The sequence below is a fragment of the Strongylocentrotus purpuratus genome, unplaced genomic scaffold (assembly GCF_000002235.5).
Source record: "Strongylocentrotus purpuratus isolate Spur 01 unplaced genomic scaffold, Spur_5.0 spur5_scaffold_4, whole genome shotgun sequence".
In the NCBI taxonomy this organism is placed as follows: domain Eukaryota; kingdom Metazoa; phylum Echinodermata; class Echinoidea; order Camarodonta; family Strongylocentrotidae; genus Strongylocentrotus; species Strongylocentrotus purpuratus.
In genome coordinates, this window is record NW_022145610.1 from 9,651,794 (window position 1) to 9,669,564 (window position 17,771).

Sequence of the window (17,771 nt, forward strand, 5' to 3'; positions counted from 1 at the left end):
GCACTCAGGCAAGAAAAATGTTTTGTTGAGTTGCCTTCATGTCAGGACCCGAGAAACGGCGGGGATCAGAAAACTCGAGCCCCCCCCCCCTCCCAAACTTTTTTTGAATAAGTATATTAAAGAGAAATAGAAAGAAAGAGAGCAAAAAGGAAAGAATAGTTAACTGCCAGTGTCACAAAATAATGAGGAATCAAAATATGCTCATATGACCGTGATTAAATGCCCAAAACCCCTCAGCTTACAGGGGCTCTGCCCTCTGGATTCCGCCTAGGGCCCTAAGGCGGGCCCTTAGATGCTCATCTGACAGTAATTTAATGCCTAAAACCCTTGATTTCTGGGGGATCCGCCCTCTGGACCCCACGCTATAATTATAGTGTCCTGCCATTGTCACAAAATAATAAGGTATCAAAAAATGCTCATCTGACCGTAATTAAATGCCTAAAACCCCTGTACTTCCGGTGCTTTGCCCCTTGGACCCCGCTTAGGGCCCTGAGGCGGACCCCTGGATGCTAATCTGACGGTAATTTAATGCCTAAAACCCCTGAACTTCTGGGAGCTCCGCCCGCTGGACCTCACCCTAATTAGTGTCCTGCCATTGTCACAAAATAAATAAGGTATACAAGTATGTTCATCTGACGGTAATCAAAAGCCTAAAACCCCTGAGCTTCCGGGGGCGGTGGTGGCGGTTCCCCCAGAACGCCGGCCAAAAAAGAAAAAAAAAACAAAAAAAAGAGGAGAAAAAAGGAAGAGGACCTAAGGAAAAAAGGAGCAGATAAAGAACATTTTGAAATTCAGACAAGTATTACATGACGAATCGTCTTCTTTCTCTATAATAATTTAATGAAACCTCAAAGCTTGCACTTCGCGCGGGAGGGAGGGGGTGGGGGGGGGGAACTGAATTCAGACTTAAATGAATTCGAGCATTAAACATACTTTATTGTTTACAATTGTCTGCTTAGCGTTTTATTCTAGTTCGATAACCAACATGTACACAAAAGTATTTTTTAAATGAAAGATATTTGAAAAAAAGAAATGTTATTAAGGCGTACGGTGTATTACGGCGTATTTCATTGTTTGAATGGTTCAATGTAAAGGGTTCATCCTTTAGTAGTAGTAGTAGTAGTAGTAGTAGTAGTAGTAGTAGTAGTAGTAGGACTAATAGTAGTAGTAGTAGTAGCTCTATACAGAGCAAATTTATTTTAATTTCTTTTCACATAATATAAACAATATTAAACAATAAACGTAATGATTGATATAACACAAATGAGCATTGAAATATCTTTGACATTGTTTTATAGTCATTGTAATGCAAAATGATTTAATTACAAGAAATGGAAAAACGAACCTACTTTAAAGCAAAGCTTGTTAGATGTAGGTTCGCACAATAATACTTATACTTTATACATTTAACTTTGACTGATAATGCAGAGCAATCAATATTAAATCGATTTTAGCTGAGAGAGAGAGAGGAGGGAGTTATAGAGAGAGAGAGTTTATAGATACATTTATAATGAGTGCGAGAATTAGAGAGAGGGGGAATGTGTGTGTGTGTGTGTGTATGTGTGTGAGAGAGAGAGAGAGTTAGAGAGAGAGTTGGAGGGAGAGAGAGCGAGAGATAGAGGGAGAGAGAGAAGGGGGAGAAATAGAACGTGCATTGTTCAATGCACGTGATGATAAATCCTCGAGATACATTTATCATCACCTTTTGATTTAGCCAGTGTTTCAGTAAACATCGGGTTTGATTATTTCAAAAATATATTTGTTATAAATTACATACATTAGGGAAACATCAATTATATATTTTTTTGAATAAAACATTTATCGAACATTTTCCTTTAACGACAGATGTGAGACTTTTTACTAAAACACAAACACACTCACACCACAACCAACGGACATCCTAACCAACAAGGAGACGTAGCGCGATTCCTGTCATATGAGGCAGGGAGATGACACTGGACTCTAGCTATGTGGCTCAAATAGGTAAAACGGTAGAGTCTTCAAATTTAGTGATGTGATCTTCCAAATACCCACATTCCGTGTTCCCTTTTATCTCTATCCCTCTACAGTCTCCTTTTCTACGTACTTTATTATCGGGGGAGGGGGCGCAGTTCAAATATACACTCATAATACTACAAACAAATATATTATTACGAGTTTAACATTGAATGATAAAAAATATAATGTATTTCTAAATTCTAAGGCAATTTTGAGGTCGAAACTGAATCAAGTCTAGAGTTATCAAACATCAGTACACTAAAACCCGTTGCACACAATGCATGAATTATGTAATCAAAGGAAACCTAACGTATAAAGAAAACGGTGATTCAAGTCGTGCTGAGAAACTGTGCATCATTCTTGGTTTATACCTCTCTCATACATTTTGGTGGGGAATCTTGTATATTAATTGGCAAATATACAATAAATCCCTCAGATTAAGTAGAGTTAATTCCTTTAATAAGGAAATGATTCATTGGTATCTACAAAACAGATTTGAATGAGTTTCGGTTACTCAAATGCAAACTTGAGATCGGTGTCTGTCATCTTGTTTTTATACCATTCATCAAAAGCTTCGTTCTGTGCCACGGTGAAGTGGGTTTTCCAGCGACCACTTATTCCTGTATTTGAATAAATGTATTAAATAAAAGTATATTATCATCATTACATTTAACAATTCTATCAAGGATTGAAGTATATGCTATATTGAAATAGACATTATTCATTTGTTGGTATACATTTCATTCATGCACACTGCCCCAGGCTAAAGAAAACCCAAACGAGTGAACTACCAACAAACCCGAACAAATTCATACAAACAAAAACAAAATACGAAATTACCATTGTCTGTCTGCAATACATCTTGAAATGATTACTGTGCACCATTAATCCATTTTCTTAATTAAATCACAAATTATAAGTGCAATTGTGGGGCCGCAGTAGTCTACACTTCATTGAACATGGATTGGACATAGATACCAAATACTTGATTATACATACATTGAATATCTGTGTACACTACATTGATAATGATTCTCTGAAAATTAGAAGCGTTGGTGTGACTGGATATTTATGACAGTAAGCCTATATTTCACTAAATGTCTTTGTGTTTTAAAATGTGTTGTTTTCTTCTAGATGATCCTCAAAAAATATAAATATATATATTTACTTATATATATATATATATATATATATATATATATATATATATATGTATAACCTAACATATTGTATTAACATGACATCTTGTGTCTTGGGAGTCATATCAGTTTTTCTGCCTGCAAACGTACATATAGGGCAGTAATTCTATTGTTCAATCGTTAACAGGCCACGAAAATGTCCTGCTAAGGACATATGTAGTTTAAAAATTGAGTTATTAAGTAGACATGGTCATTAGCAGGAAATTGACGTGGCATGTTAACGATTGAACAATAGAATTACTGCCCTCTACGTACGTTTGCAGGCAGGGGAAACTTAAAGGCCTCCCAAGAAACAATAGGTTTATTCATTAGTCATTAGTTTAATTAGTTATATTGCTTTGAATTTTAGAATTAGGGTTTAGGGTTTAGGGTTAGGGTAGGGTAACATATCGTTTTTATGATGTCAGGTTAATGTACAATTTATGGTTATATATAGATGCCCCGTCAATACAACATGTAGGGTTATTACATATATAGAGAGAGATATATGAAAAAATGGGGCCTTATATGAGAAATAAAACGTAAAAAACGTTAAAAGGACATTAAATTGTCCTCCTAATGACAATGTCTACTTAATGAATCATTTTTTCACTCCAAATGTCCCTCTAATGACGCCTTTAGTAAAATATATATAAATATATATGTGTGTGTGTGTGTGTGTGTGTGTGCGTGTGCGCGTGTGTGTGTGTGTGTGTGTGTGTGTAAGGGGGTGTGCGCGATTGCGTGGCCGTGTGCGTGGCGTGGCCGTGTGCATGGCCACGCACACGGCCACGCAATCCATATAAAAAATTATCGACCCATCACGCTTTTGAATGTAGATTATAAAATTGTATCTAAAGTTCTAGCAAAAAGAATGAAAGAGGTTTTAAATGAAATAATTCATCATGATCAAGTTGGATATATAAAAGATAGAAATATTGGGGAAGCTGTACGAATGATAGATGACATGTTATTTTATTCTATGCATTATGGGGAACAAGGGAAAGGGTTTTTGTGTGCAGTGGATTTTGAGAAAGCTTTCGACTCTGTATCTCATAGATATTTATTTCAAATATTGAAATTGTTCGGTTTTGGAGATTCATTTTGCTCTTGGGTAAAATTATTGTATAAAGGGATAAGTAGTTGTGTTATGAACGGTGGTCACTCCACGGGGTATTTTGAAATAGAAAGGGGAGTAAGGCAAGGGGATCCATTATCGCCATATTTGTTTTTGGTTGCCATCGAAATTTTGGCGCATGCAGTAAGGAGGGACAACGGTATTAAAGGGATTACATTTGGAAAATCTGAAATTAGGCAAGTGTTATATGCAGATGATATGACAATATTTTTGAAGGATATTGATTCGGTTAGAAGGTTGCAATATATTTTTGAATCATTTGAAAAAATTAGTGGTCTTAAAGTGAATAAAACAAAGACACATTTTATGTGGATGGGTGAGGATGAGAACAAACCTGATGGGCCTTTATTTGGAAATTTGGTTAAGGAAATACATATTTTAGGGGTTAGTTATTCATTAGATCGAAGTTTAAAAGATGATTTGAATTATAAAGAAATTCTAAGTAAAATAAAAAAATTGCTTGTATGGTGGAAACAAAGAGATTTAACTATTATGGGTAAAATACATTTGCTAAAAACTTATGCGCTTTCAAAATTAAATTATATTTCATCTCTCGTTATTGTCCCTCATTGGGTATATAAAGAAGTTGCAAAAATTTCATTTGAATTCATATGGAGGGGGAAAGATAGAATTAAACGGGCAATAATGTATCAGGATTATGACTTTGGAGGATTAAGAATGATTAATTTTGAAATGTCCGTTAAAATACAGCGCATAATGTGGATAAAACGTCTTTTATATGGAGAGAAAAGTTTGGGATGGAAATTGTTTTTTGATCATTGCTTACAGTTTGTGGGTGGTAGATTTATTTTTTTATGTGATTATGATTTAAACAAGATTAAACTCGTTTTAGATATTCCACCATACTATATGGAAATGTTGCAAGCATGGCAAGAGACAAGTAATTTAAGATATTTGGAGGGTTATATTAATCCAATTATTTTTAATAATCAGAATATATGTATAAATGGAAAAAGTATATTTGATAGGTACTTGTTTGAAAGAGGGATTGTTCAACTGAATCATTTGGTTGAGAAAGGTCATGTTAAGCCTGTTAAATATTTTATGAACCTCGGTATGAAAGGTAATAATTTGCTTATGATTATTGATATTTATGATGCGATACCCAGGTTATGGAAGGATGATTCAGGGTTAATAGAATTCCTCGAGGTTGATTTGATAAGCTTTAATACTTATTTCCATATTTCTAGTAAAAAAATACAGTTTGTGGATGTGGGTTCAAGAACAATCTATGATTATTTCATCAAAGCACTGCAGCGAACGTATGATTTGCAGGTAAGGGATGGGCAAAATGATTATGATTTTATAGATAAAGAATTAAAAGAAATATTTGTGAGACCAAGAATTACTATACTCATTAGAAAACAACGTGAATTTCAATTTAAATTATTGCATGGAGCCATATACACTAATGAGCATCTTCATAGATTTGGTTTTGTTGGTGATAATTTATGTTCGTTTTGTAAGCAGGAAATAGAAACATACAAACATTTATTTTTATCTTGTGGGAGCGTTCAAAGGTTATGGCAGGCTTTAATACAACTTTTTGAGTTAGATGAAATTAAAGATTTAGAATGGCGAGATATATTTGTTGGGTTGGTAGGTAGTTCATATAGAATAAAAATGTGTAATACTATCATTTTCATGGTGAAGTATGTTACATTTATGTCAAGATCGGGGGGGGGCGAGTACTAACTTTAGAAAAGATGAAAAAAAGCATTTTTAAGTATAGGGATGAGGAAAAGAAAATAGCAATTAAAATGGGAAAGCTAGGATCACATTTTTTAAAGTGGGAGCAGCTTAAGATTAATTAAGATTTGCTTTCTTCTCCACCGTGAGCTTGTTAAAAGCGTAACTCGATTTTGCGGCCTGGATAACTTATTTAGTATATTTTTCTTAAGTTGAGAATGTTGGCAGACATCCACTGAGTGAGTACTGTGTGTGTGTGTGTGTGTGTGGGGGGGGGGTGGGTGGGTGGGTGGGTGAGTATGTGTGTGAGTGGGTGAGTATGTTTGTGTGATAGAGGGTGAGTATGTCTGTGTGATGTAGGGGGCAGGGAGGGGGCAGGATTGTTTCAGTAAAATTATCTCCAGATTTGTTTTTTTTTTTGTAATATATAAGTAAATAACATTTACAATTGACATATTATGTTTAGGTACTTATACGTTTACTTTGTTGTTAAGTTATATTATACTGCAAATAAGTTTGTGTTTAATTATGTTTATGTAAAAGCATCAATATTGAACACGTTTATTTTATTCAATTGTATGTCATGGGTTGTATTACACATCTGGAGAAATAAAACAAAATTGTTAAAAAAAAAAATTAAAAAAAAAAAAAATTGTGCGTAAATTCATGTGCGTGTGTGTGCGTAAATTCGTGATCGTTTGTGTGCGTGCGTGGTTGAATTATTTGGATTGTATTAAAACAGAGATAACCACAGTGTCTTCATTAGGCCTAAAACAATATATTTACCTTTGTTAATGAAAGAGTACTCGCCGGCTCCTTTCACAAGATTTTCTTTCCCGCTTTCCGCCATTTTCTTGAAGGTTTCTTTCTGTGCGTCAATATGGCTGAATTTAACAACCCGACGTAGGACGTCCTCCAATAGAGGGCGACCGATACCAGATGCGATTTTCTGAATGTACTTTGCCGGTTCCTGAGGTAAAAAACGATTCCTGCGTTATATAAAAACTGAGCTTTCAATCATTACTAACCTAGTTTTTTGTCTATTCATAAGTTCGTATTATGTTAAGGCAAACGTAATATACCAACGATCGTATGGATAAACAGCTCGGCAACATAGTTATTGGTCAAGATTGTGCTCCCTGACCCTATGTCTCTGGTCTGAAGAGGAGAACAGTGGTATAGTGGTCAATTTATTTGATATGACTTCCAATTGATATAATGAGAGCACTTATCAATTTGCTTGTGTACAACCAGGAGGATTGAAAGACGAATGTTTTCGGACAAAACCTTACCACAAGACTAAATAGAGGTACTGCATATCCTCTACCGTGTAAGTTAAAACAAAGTGTACACCTAGCAAATTGCTAATTATGAAGAAAAAGATCATCTATGAACAGTAAACTATTATACATCTTATGAAAGAGTGTTTTATTCCAAATTATTTGGTGTCATTTTTGTGTGGTATGTGTTCACGCTTGGATGAACAGGAGGCATTGTTTGCGAGAGCGCAAAAACCGACTTGCGCCAAGGTGATGTTGGGATTAGCGAAGTGAGAGAATGAATTAAATTTATCAAATGAAATGCGTTGCATATGACTTTTGCAGAAGCAAAGTCACACACCCACACGCCCACAAAGGTTGGTTGATATTCGATATTTGATATATATGTGGCATGATTAATTTTGACCACTTCAAAGCTTCACTCAAAACTCACATCTTCCTTCAGACATTTAAATGCTAAATTTATTGGAGGAGCTCGCGCCTTTGAATGTTTTTTGAAACAGATATATTGCGCCATACAAATGCTGTCAATCATCTTAATCATGATCTGCAAAGACCGAATTAATACCCAAATCCCAATTGGTTATTCAAACATCACAAATTTGCTTATTAAGCAAATTTGGCGCAAACAATGCCTCCTGTTCTTCCAAGCGTAAATACATACAAAATGATACTAAATGATTCTGGATAAAACACTCTTTCATAAAATGTATACTTATTTACTGTTCATAGATGATTTTAAAACTTATTAGCAATTTTCTAGGTGTAAACCTTTTTTTGACTCGCACTGTATATGTAATAATTAAGATGATAGATAACAACACTTCAATAGTTTTGCGACGGGAAATTTACATGGGAAATGAGTGCATGAATGGTAACATAGAAAGAGAGAGAGAGAGAGAGAGGGGGGGTTAGAGACAGACTATCAAATCTCATATGACCTATGCACAAAAGTGTTTTTGTTGTGTTTTTATGATCATGATTAATACAAAACTACTTATTTATTCTTAAACTGTCATTAGGTCTTGAAATTTTGAATGAACCATACCTTCTTCAGATCCTCGTAGAAAACAAAATTTACATTATCATGGTCTCTATGATCCCAGAATCGGCGTACATGTTCTGGCCAAGGACCCCAGTGCATTTCTAGAAGAGAAAATAAACAAGCAAACAAAACGAGACATGAACAAACATTTAACAGAAATTCAGTTGATGCGGTAAATTCATTTATTGTCGTGGATTACATCGTAGGAGGATACCAATAAGGATAATACCAATTGGTTAAGAAAGTTACAGTTTCCCCATCCATTATCCACCATTTTAGTATTAATATAAATTTTACACCTTCTGATGGGCTTATATCCTGTAGTCTGGGCATCAGTAGATAGATCTTAAAGAAACATTTATTACACTTCAATAAGTAATCGTACTAATTAACATATACCCCAACCCGGGTGATTCTCCACCTAACATCCATATATTCCCCTAGCCGCGTCGCCCTCCCTTTTATGAGTTGGAATGCCCATTGCACCTGTACGATATCGTGGTGCGTCAAAAAAAAAAGTTTCATTCGCTGATGCAGTCCTATGTCAGTGCCTCGTGTACCACGGGCCTTATAGAACAATAACAATGATTACCGCCAGACACCAAGTTCTTGATTGCCTTGTCCAAGGTTAAAGGTAGAGCGGGGTTCTTCCCTATGAAGTTGAAATACGACAAAATGACATCTTTGGGGTTGCGGGCAACGTAAACAACCTACAAATATGATAATTTGAGATAAAAGATAATAATCATATACTTAGAGAGTATGAAAATGGACAGGTAATTTTTGCATTTATAAGAATTTATTTTTTAATTTCCGATTTGCTTGGCTCTTAGGACTAATCCTGAACTCATCTAAAACTTAGTCTAATCATGGACTTACTACAAATGGACACTGATCGGTACCATAATACATTCATGCACCTGACTCTGTCAAAAGTATCATAATGACATTTCAAACATGCTTCGAAGCTTTGGTCTCATCAAGACCGCCGCCAAACAGGCAAAACAAAAACCAAACTGTGCCTCGAAGAATCTACAAAATGCCTACGCAAAATAAACTGAATCGCTTAAAATCACGAAAATGCATGTGCAGTTGAGGCGCACATAAATTATGAATACTGACGTATATGAAGTTTTCGATAGGAAATTAGAAGTAGTTTACAAGAGAAACCTGTAAATTTGGTTGTAACACAATGATTTTAAAACTTATCCTATCCATTTCCAAGGAGTAGAAGGTAATAGGACAGTAAAGAATATGTGTTTTTCAAAATTTGGCAAGTCCAGATGTATGTCCACCAGTGTCCACTTCTTTGATAATCAATCTAATATCATACAAATTGTCATAATTTGGGGTTCACTGCTCCTCTAACTGGTCTCGTCACGATATTTCCCCTGAAACTACACTCTGGGCCCTGGCCCGGCGAAAAGAATCTGAAGAAATGTAAAAGGTTCATTTGTCTGTGAACATGCGTGATTACATAATCAACATTTTCGCGTGAAATCAATGTCCTCAACAACACACATATTATCAGGTGGCGGTGGTCATGATGTGATCAAAGAAAGACTCTCATTATAGGTCCATCTGTAGAAGAGTCCATGGTCTAATAACAAAAATTGCACTGATACAAACATGTATTTTGCAGTTAAAGCCTGAATATTCCCAAAGCGACTAGTTGGCAAAAGCCACGTGACGCTACAACCCTTTTTTGATCTTACCAGAATCTTTGGTGCAAGGAGTCCTGACCATCATTCTGCTGAACAACATAATACATGCAAAACAAAACTCCCCCAGCCTTTTGCAAGCCAAGGCCTGATCAAACCACTCCACGGACCCGATTCTAAGCATGCGTACACAGTAAAAAGGACAAGTACCAAAACAGAACGAACCTTGGCCTTCAGTAGGTCTTGAGGCAGAAGGTCAAAGTTCAGGTGACTCACAATGACCCTGGGAGAGGGCGCTTTTTCAATGACATCCAAGAATGGAGACATGTCTAGAGGATGTAACTTTTCTTCCTCCTTAGAAGTGGGAAAATCTTGATCCGTACATATCATTTCTGCGGGGGATGAGTAGAGGGATCGATTGATTTGATCTGGATCCCCATCGCTAAGGATAAGACCAACGATCTCCATCATCCAGTGGGTTCCTGTAATTGGGAGAAGAACATGATAACCATATCGGCCCACAACATTATATTATTTTGTGTGTTTCTGCCAATAAATTGAATCGAACGAACGATATATAATACATTTGCATTTTGATGATAAAGCGATGATATTCATTGGTAATGTTATGAGATGTTATTAGACACCATCTGTCTTTGATATTAGGAGATAAGCCGAAGGCCCCTTTGGCGATAAAGCAAATCCAGGCGGACAGATAATGTCGGCATCTAAACGCTAAAAGTGGATATCACCTCATCTCTGAGGGTCTAGAAAAGGTGGAAGTCCATTTTACATGAGGAAAAGGATTCTTCGTCCTGTCCTGACCTACTACGTAGCCCGTATCCAGAAATGCCTCTATTCACGTCAACATCGAAGATGTAAAGAATCTACCACTCAGCATCAACACATCCTAAGCTATAGGCCCAGACCAGATGATGAAGATGGTGATGACTCGAGCCACTGAAGAAACTTGAGTAAGTACACCAGTTACTCGACGCAATGTTTGAACCGTTTAATTACATTTTGGTGTACGAAAGTACTCTGAAAGCGCGTCAGACACTGTGCCATCCGCTGGCGCAGTCATACGTCAGTGACAATACGCCTCGTGTGCTAGAGGCTTTGTATTTGTATTTATTTATTAACATTTATTTCCCTCTCAACAGTACAATATGAAACACAATTTATATATAAATATTAATATATAATATATGTAACAACGATTTCAACATAGAGTATACAGTACATAATTCAGATAACAGAAGGGGACGAAAACCCGAAAAGCATAGCTTGAGTTGGGAACGCCCATAATAAGCTAACACAGTTACTGAGAGAACATTATAGATATTTTTTATAAAAATTGCATATTGTATAACAGAACGTTGATAGCAAAGAAAAAATAGAAAATGGAAGAAAAACTGAGAAGAGAATTAAGTATACGAAGGCATGTTCACTAACAAAAAGAAAGTTAACTCAATTGCATATTACGAGCCCTCCTGTCTTTATTTCCAATAATCAATTATACCTCCCAACCCTCACCTGATTTAGGATATGTCACAACCCAGATGTCATCTTCTCGCACTTGAAATGTTTTTATCCGGTCGATACTGGAATCCAGGACGACGTTGGGATATCTTATACCTCTGTACTCGTGCTCAGATCCGATTTGCGGAACGTTCTCGTTCCTAGCCATCTACAGAATTGATATAATAACAATAATAATAATACAGTGTTGAACAACAACTACAATAAAACAAAAACAGCAGTACGAATGATAACAACAGTAGGCCTACTACTACTACTACTACTAGTAGTAGTAGTTATTATAATAATTATATTAGTGATGATGATATAAATAATACTACTGTTATTACTACTACTAATAATGAAATCTACTATATTCCGCACCTATTCATTCCAGGAATCGCTCAATGCACATACAAAATAATATCACATTGGCTTTAGCCCAGCTGCTTTAAATGCATTTAAGGAATAAACTCCTACACGGTACTGATATGACCCTATCATTCTGAGAATCGTTCTGAAGGATCTCTCTATCTCTCGTCGAAAGATCAAGGCTGTTAGTGTAAGCACCATCTCTTGTCTTTATATCAATGAATAGGTTGCTATGTATTATTACTTTTGTTTGTTTGAACATTTTTAAGTTAGTGTGTATTATATGGGTGGTCCTAAACCTTTGCAAATGAGTATGACTCCACTCCACCATAAAATGATTGCCAAATGAATAAAAAAATTAGCAGACACGTATCTTACTTCGACTCAAATTGTTACTGATATTTTTTAAAAACCCACCATCAATAAAGCTTACCTTTTGCATGGAAGAAAGGAATTAACAAGTGCAGAACTTAGCCGCGTCGGCTAGCGAATTGAAATTTCAAAATGACTATCACGTATACAGTATGCTAATCTTCAAACCAACATCTATGAGCTAAAGTGCTAAAGTGCGGGAAGAATTTACCTCTCAAGTCGGAATAAAAATAGATATCACGTAATCGGCAGGCCAATGTTCAAACCAACATCTATCATATTAATATGAGATAAAGTGCTGTCTATTTATTTGCTAGAAAATGTGCAAATAAAAGGATTGACCAACAACGTGTGCAAAGGCATGCAAATACGACCAATCCTAGACTTTGATCGAGTGATTTGGTTATTTGCCCTGTTTTGACTTGGCTTTTTGAGAGCAAGTTTTAGATCTCGGCCGCGTAAGGTCCAATCGATAATCAATTTGAGCTGTCGGAGAGAGAGAGAGAGAGATAGAGAGGGAGAGGGAGAGAGAGAGAGAAACAGAGAGAGATAGAGAGGGAGAGAGAGAGGGAGAGAAAGATACAGAGAAAGAGGGGGTAAGATAGAAAAGAGAAGATAGATAGAGAGAGAGAGATAAAAATGCACATGATGAATCATCGAAGTTATTTGGATTGATCAGGTGGGATATCTAAAGGGCAGAAATATAGGTGAAGCTATTCGGTTAATTGACGACATGATCTGTCATACAAATCAAAATAAAATACCTGCTTATTTGTTAGCGATAGATTTTGAAAAAGCGTTTGACTCGGTTTTACACATGTTTTTACAAAAGGTCTTAGTAGCCTTTGGTTTTGGACCGATATTTTGTAAATGGGTGAAAATAATTTATAATAAGGCTCAAACTTGTGTGTTCAATGGACACGTATCAACTGGATATTTTTCTATTCAGAAAGGTGTAAGACAAGGTGATCCTTTGTCTGCCTATTTATTTTTAATTTGCATTGAGATTCTTGCTCGCGCAATCCGCAGCGACTCGGCTATTCATGGGCTTCCCTTTGATGATATTCAGGTTAAACAAATTCTTTATGCAGATGACATGTCGTTGTTTGTTCATGATATTGAATCTTTTAATAGACTAAACTCATTGTTTACTAGTTTTGCAGATATGTCTGGATTGAAGATGAATAGAGACAAAACCTTTGTATTATTATTGGGTCCTAACGCGGATAAAGATGTAATAGTTCCATTTGGTAAGATAGTAAACATTGTAAAGATATTAGGTATACAGTTTATGTTAGACATGGAAAGCCAGACAAAAATTAATTACAAAGAAATCTTAAGTAAAATTAAAAAGCTGCTTATGTGGTGTAAACAAAGAGATTTGACTTTGATGGGGAAAATTCAACTAATTAAGACTTTTGTTCTATCAAAATTAGTATATGTATCATCACTCACACCTGTACCGCCGTGGGCATTCCATGAAATTGAAGTGTTAATATTTGATTTTTTATGGAATGGAAAAGATAAAATCAAACGGAGTACTATGCTTTTAGATTACGATAAGGGAGGTCTTAAATTGGCATTATGGCTCAAGGCATGGGCACAGAGAGGATTTTTTTTTATGTTGGGAACCGGGGTAAAATGCAATAAATTATTGTAAAATTATTGCATTTCCTGTGTTTTTTTATTTATGGAAACTGCCCCCTACCCTAGCCCCCGCTGCGTACATTCATGGTTCAGTGACAAAGCAATGGCCATGTAACTGTGAGGCCCGAGGATCAAAACCGTGTCGATGTGCTATATTAGTGCCCTTTTGTGGGGCATTAATCCTCATTACTGTCATTTATGACTTAAGAGCGTAGGTCCCCTATTTGATAAGCATAGAAGCATACACATGCTTTAGCAGTCACGCAAAACACACATTTGCACTTTATTATTCAATAAAATCTGAGAATGTATACTTTTATCTAGATCTATTATTTTAAAATTATTTTTAAAATAATTCCATAAATTGGGGTAAAACAAAAATATTCCACCTTAATGAGCGACAGTGTAATACAGATATGCTACAGCTTTTCGTCTTGCACTCGTCTACACTTTTTAGGGTTTTCTGTTCATTCTTGTTTTTTTACTCCGATGACTGCAAGACAACAAGCTTTAGTATGTCTGTTTTTGTACTTTACCTTCTAAATGTTTCACTAAAATTTCATGTATGGCTTTTCACCTCTGGCATTTTAACATTTATCAATTGAAAAAAACAATATATTTTGAAGGATTAAGTCAGCCATTGAAAATGAAAATGCTCCGACTTTTCAGAATAAGGGAGATTTCTAATCAATGTTTTTGCCCTGGTTTTGTCAACTCCGCAAATTCAGAAAAGGCAATTAACCCGTTGAAGACTGAATTCAATAAATGCCATAGGCTTAATAGAGAAGCCACCCGTTCAGGTAAACAATCGGTTAAAGAAAATAAGGACAAGTTAGAACGGACCAGAAAAAAGTGGGTATTGTGTGTGTTATCAATACCAATATGAAGGTTTCTGACATCTGAAAAAATTTAAAGAAAATAAAATAATTATGGTAAGGTAAGGTATCTATTGTTATTTTCTACCATTTAGTATCAGGAAGGATATACAATCCCACAAGGACATTCGAACAGGAAACTAGACCAGTTTAACTTCATCTTTTTCGCATCACTGTGAATGACTGACGCAGAAATTGCCAGTTTGTCATTTGTGGTTTGGGTGGGAGGGGCATGTTTTTTTTTTTTTTTCTTCTTCAAAGCAGCATTCAGATTTTCATCGCAGCCCTGCGGATGTGTCGAATTCGAAATACTTCGATAAAAGCAGCTATCTCCAGCAAATTTGGCAAAAAATCATTCTGTGCACCTCTAACCCTACCACCAGAGCCACCGTATTCAAGCTGAATTACTCGTGATGGCTGAAATCCACGACTACATCGCTGAACTCGTCTTACAGAGTCTAGCTTTCGTCTTGAACGTTCTCACAGTTGGCATCATCATTGGACGCAAGAAGCTCAGGAAGCAACAGAATATCTTCACCTGCAACATCGCCTTTGCTGACGGCCTGTCAGCTTTGCTTGTCATTGTTGCCAATGGGCAGATATACAGGGATGTTCGGAACAGAGGTGTAAGTAATTCTCTTACTCTATACCAACCCTGAAAAGGCGAGAGATCGCTCAGCAACTGACATGCTTTTATTGACTACAGTTGTACGTTGTTATAAATGGCAAAATAGAGTTCTCTTTTATTTATATGGCTAATGAAAAGCAATTCGTTTGTCTTTACTCATAAAACTCTACTTTAAAAAGTCGCACAATATCAATGATTTTTATACCAGTTGATCGACACACACAAAAAAGACTATTTCCTTCTTGGCCCAACATAACCGGATACATGGGCCAACCTACAAATAAACCATCGTATTAAAGATAAAGGTGAGTTCTGCTTTAATAAAAAAATTATAATAATAATTCTCACAGAATCAAACGAAAATTACACTGAATGTTCAAGATTACAAATACATGTCATTCGCCAAACAAATTTGGTAGAAAAGGTACACTGGCTGAGTAACGAGCATAGAAAGATTAGGAAATCAAGGTTAGTAGCCCCGACACCATTTGTGTAGTCCCATATACATCTTTCTGTGTACAGTGCTTGTCTTGGCTCAAGACTGGGCCAAATTTGTTATGATTTTGATGACTCCAGAACTTTGCAGTACACACCAATGCTACATGATCAACTTTTTCTGATCCATTCAACACCTTTTCTTTCACAATGCAATCGGATGACCAGAACTCACCTTTATCTTTAACATATATATCTAAGCCCGGAAAGAAGGCTTTGCGAAATCATGGTCATGATGGAAAGGACGCCTCATTTAAGACAGGGATGAAGGGCAAAAAATGCCCCCACCCCTTTCTAACTGTTGTCTTCATCCTCCAAAGGGTTTGTACCAAGACAGCAATTTGTCCTTTTGCAGAACATTAATCTCCATTCGCCATGCTTGGTGTAGTAAGTGGGTCCGTGGTAGGATTTGGGTGCTCTTACTAATGCTAAAAATTAATTATATCCATAGTCTTTTGAAAGGACAAAGTGACATGGAATTTAAAAATGTGATATGCGTTATTCAAGTACGGCATGATTATCATTAAAATCACGTTTTTTCCAGGATTTGTGTAAACATGGGATTTCGTTTGGGATTCTAGGGTCAAGATGTACTTCTTAAGTAATTCTCTAGCGTTCCTCACATGGTTCTTTTTTTTCTTCATTTAAACAAAAATAAAAGCCTAAAAGTCACTTTACGAATGACATATTACGAATTGGTCTTTCTTTTGTGCTCACTTTTTCATTTCGTTTCTTTTTCTTCGTCTAATTTCAAAGGAATAACGGACATAGTATGCCATTTAAAACTCTAAATCCCCTTTTCCCCCTTAGAATTAATTCGTATCTTTCAGTCGTTATATGACACGGTGCAACAGAAAAAGCTCAAGGTCGCCTGATTAATCTCGTATTATTTTATGCTTAATATGGCACTCCCGAATGCAAGGTATGTTAAGAGAATCATAACAAAACATTTAAGTATGATTTCATTTAAAACTTTAAATAACCATCCTTTTGGTTATAGAATTCAATTAGTTCTTACCACGAAAGAGAATAAATAACACTTCCACCATTCCACCCTGCATAATAGCTTCAGCCCAGTCATGCCGCATAGCAGACGACCCGTCAAACCGATATTTTCGGTCTTGCGTATTGCCGGTGATGGAGCCGCTGCTGGCCCTAAATATTGTCCGTAACACGGGTTCATTTTCTCAATTGCTTCCCTCGCTCGCAAACCTTATAATTAAGGAACGCAGGGAAAAGTTAAGTGCAGTGTAATACATTTATATATAAGCTATAAACCGTGCCCCCTCCCCCTCCCCCCTCCCCAAAAAAAAGGAAAATAAAAATTTATTATTTCCGAAAGGAAAAAAAAATCACGGTTTATCACATCTTAATACTAAATAGACACTTTGAATACTCAAAAAACACGATGAGTCATTTCGATCATGCGAACAAATAATGATTAATCTGGGTTTTTTAAATGATAATGCTGAGCCGTCATTTTTCAATTTGAACAAATGTTTTTTATCAGATTTTAGAAATTATTCGTTCATAAAATTCCGGTAAAGCTAGTGGCTACGATGAATAAAGTGTATCTTTATCAAAGCAATATTCACTTCATTGCTTCCCCATAAGATCACATATATTTAATTACCACATGGCTCTATTTTAGGTCCCATACTCATTCCAGTATGCATCCCTACTCCTAACATTCTTATTACAAATCTCAATTTAAAATTTAAAATGATAAACTTTGATCTTGGTTAAAACCGAATAAACTCCCCCTAGATATTAAACAGACTTGTGACATTTATTTCAAAAGCAAACACTGTAGACATGTAATTCACAATAACATTGTTATAGGTGACATTC

General features: G+C 35.9%; 1 protein-coding gene across 1 annotated transcript; it reads right to left on the bottom strand.

The window, feature by feature from the left end:
• Positions 1-1,270: 1,270 nt before the first annotated feature.
• On the bottom strand, positions 1,271-12,447 carry LOC590832 (sulfotransferase 1C4). Its single transcript, XM_011681904.2, has 7 exons — positions 12,337-12,447; positions 11,547-11,700; positions 10,236-10,492; positions 8,942-9,059; positions 8,353-8,450; positions 6,811-6,994; positions 1,271-2,618 (listed from the first exon to the last, which is right to left on the bottom strand). The coding sequence occupies exons 1-7, from the start codon at positions 12,343-12,345 to the stop codon at positions 2,509-2,511; spliced, it is 930 nt and encodes a 309-aa protein (XP_011680206.2). The 5' UTR covers positions 12,346-12,447; the 3' UTR covers positions 1,271-2,508.
• Positions 12,448-17,771: the final 5,324 nt, after the last annotated feature.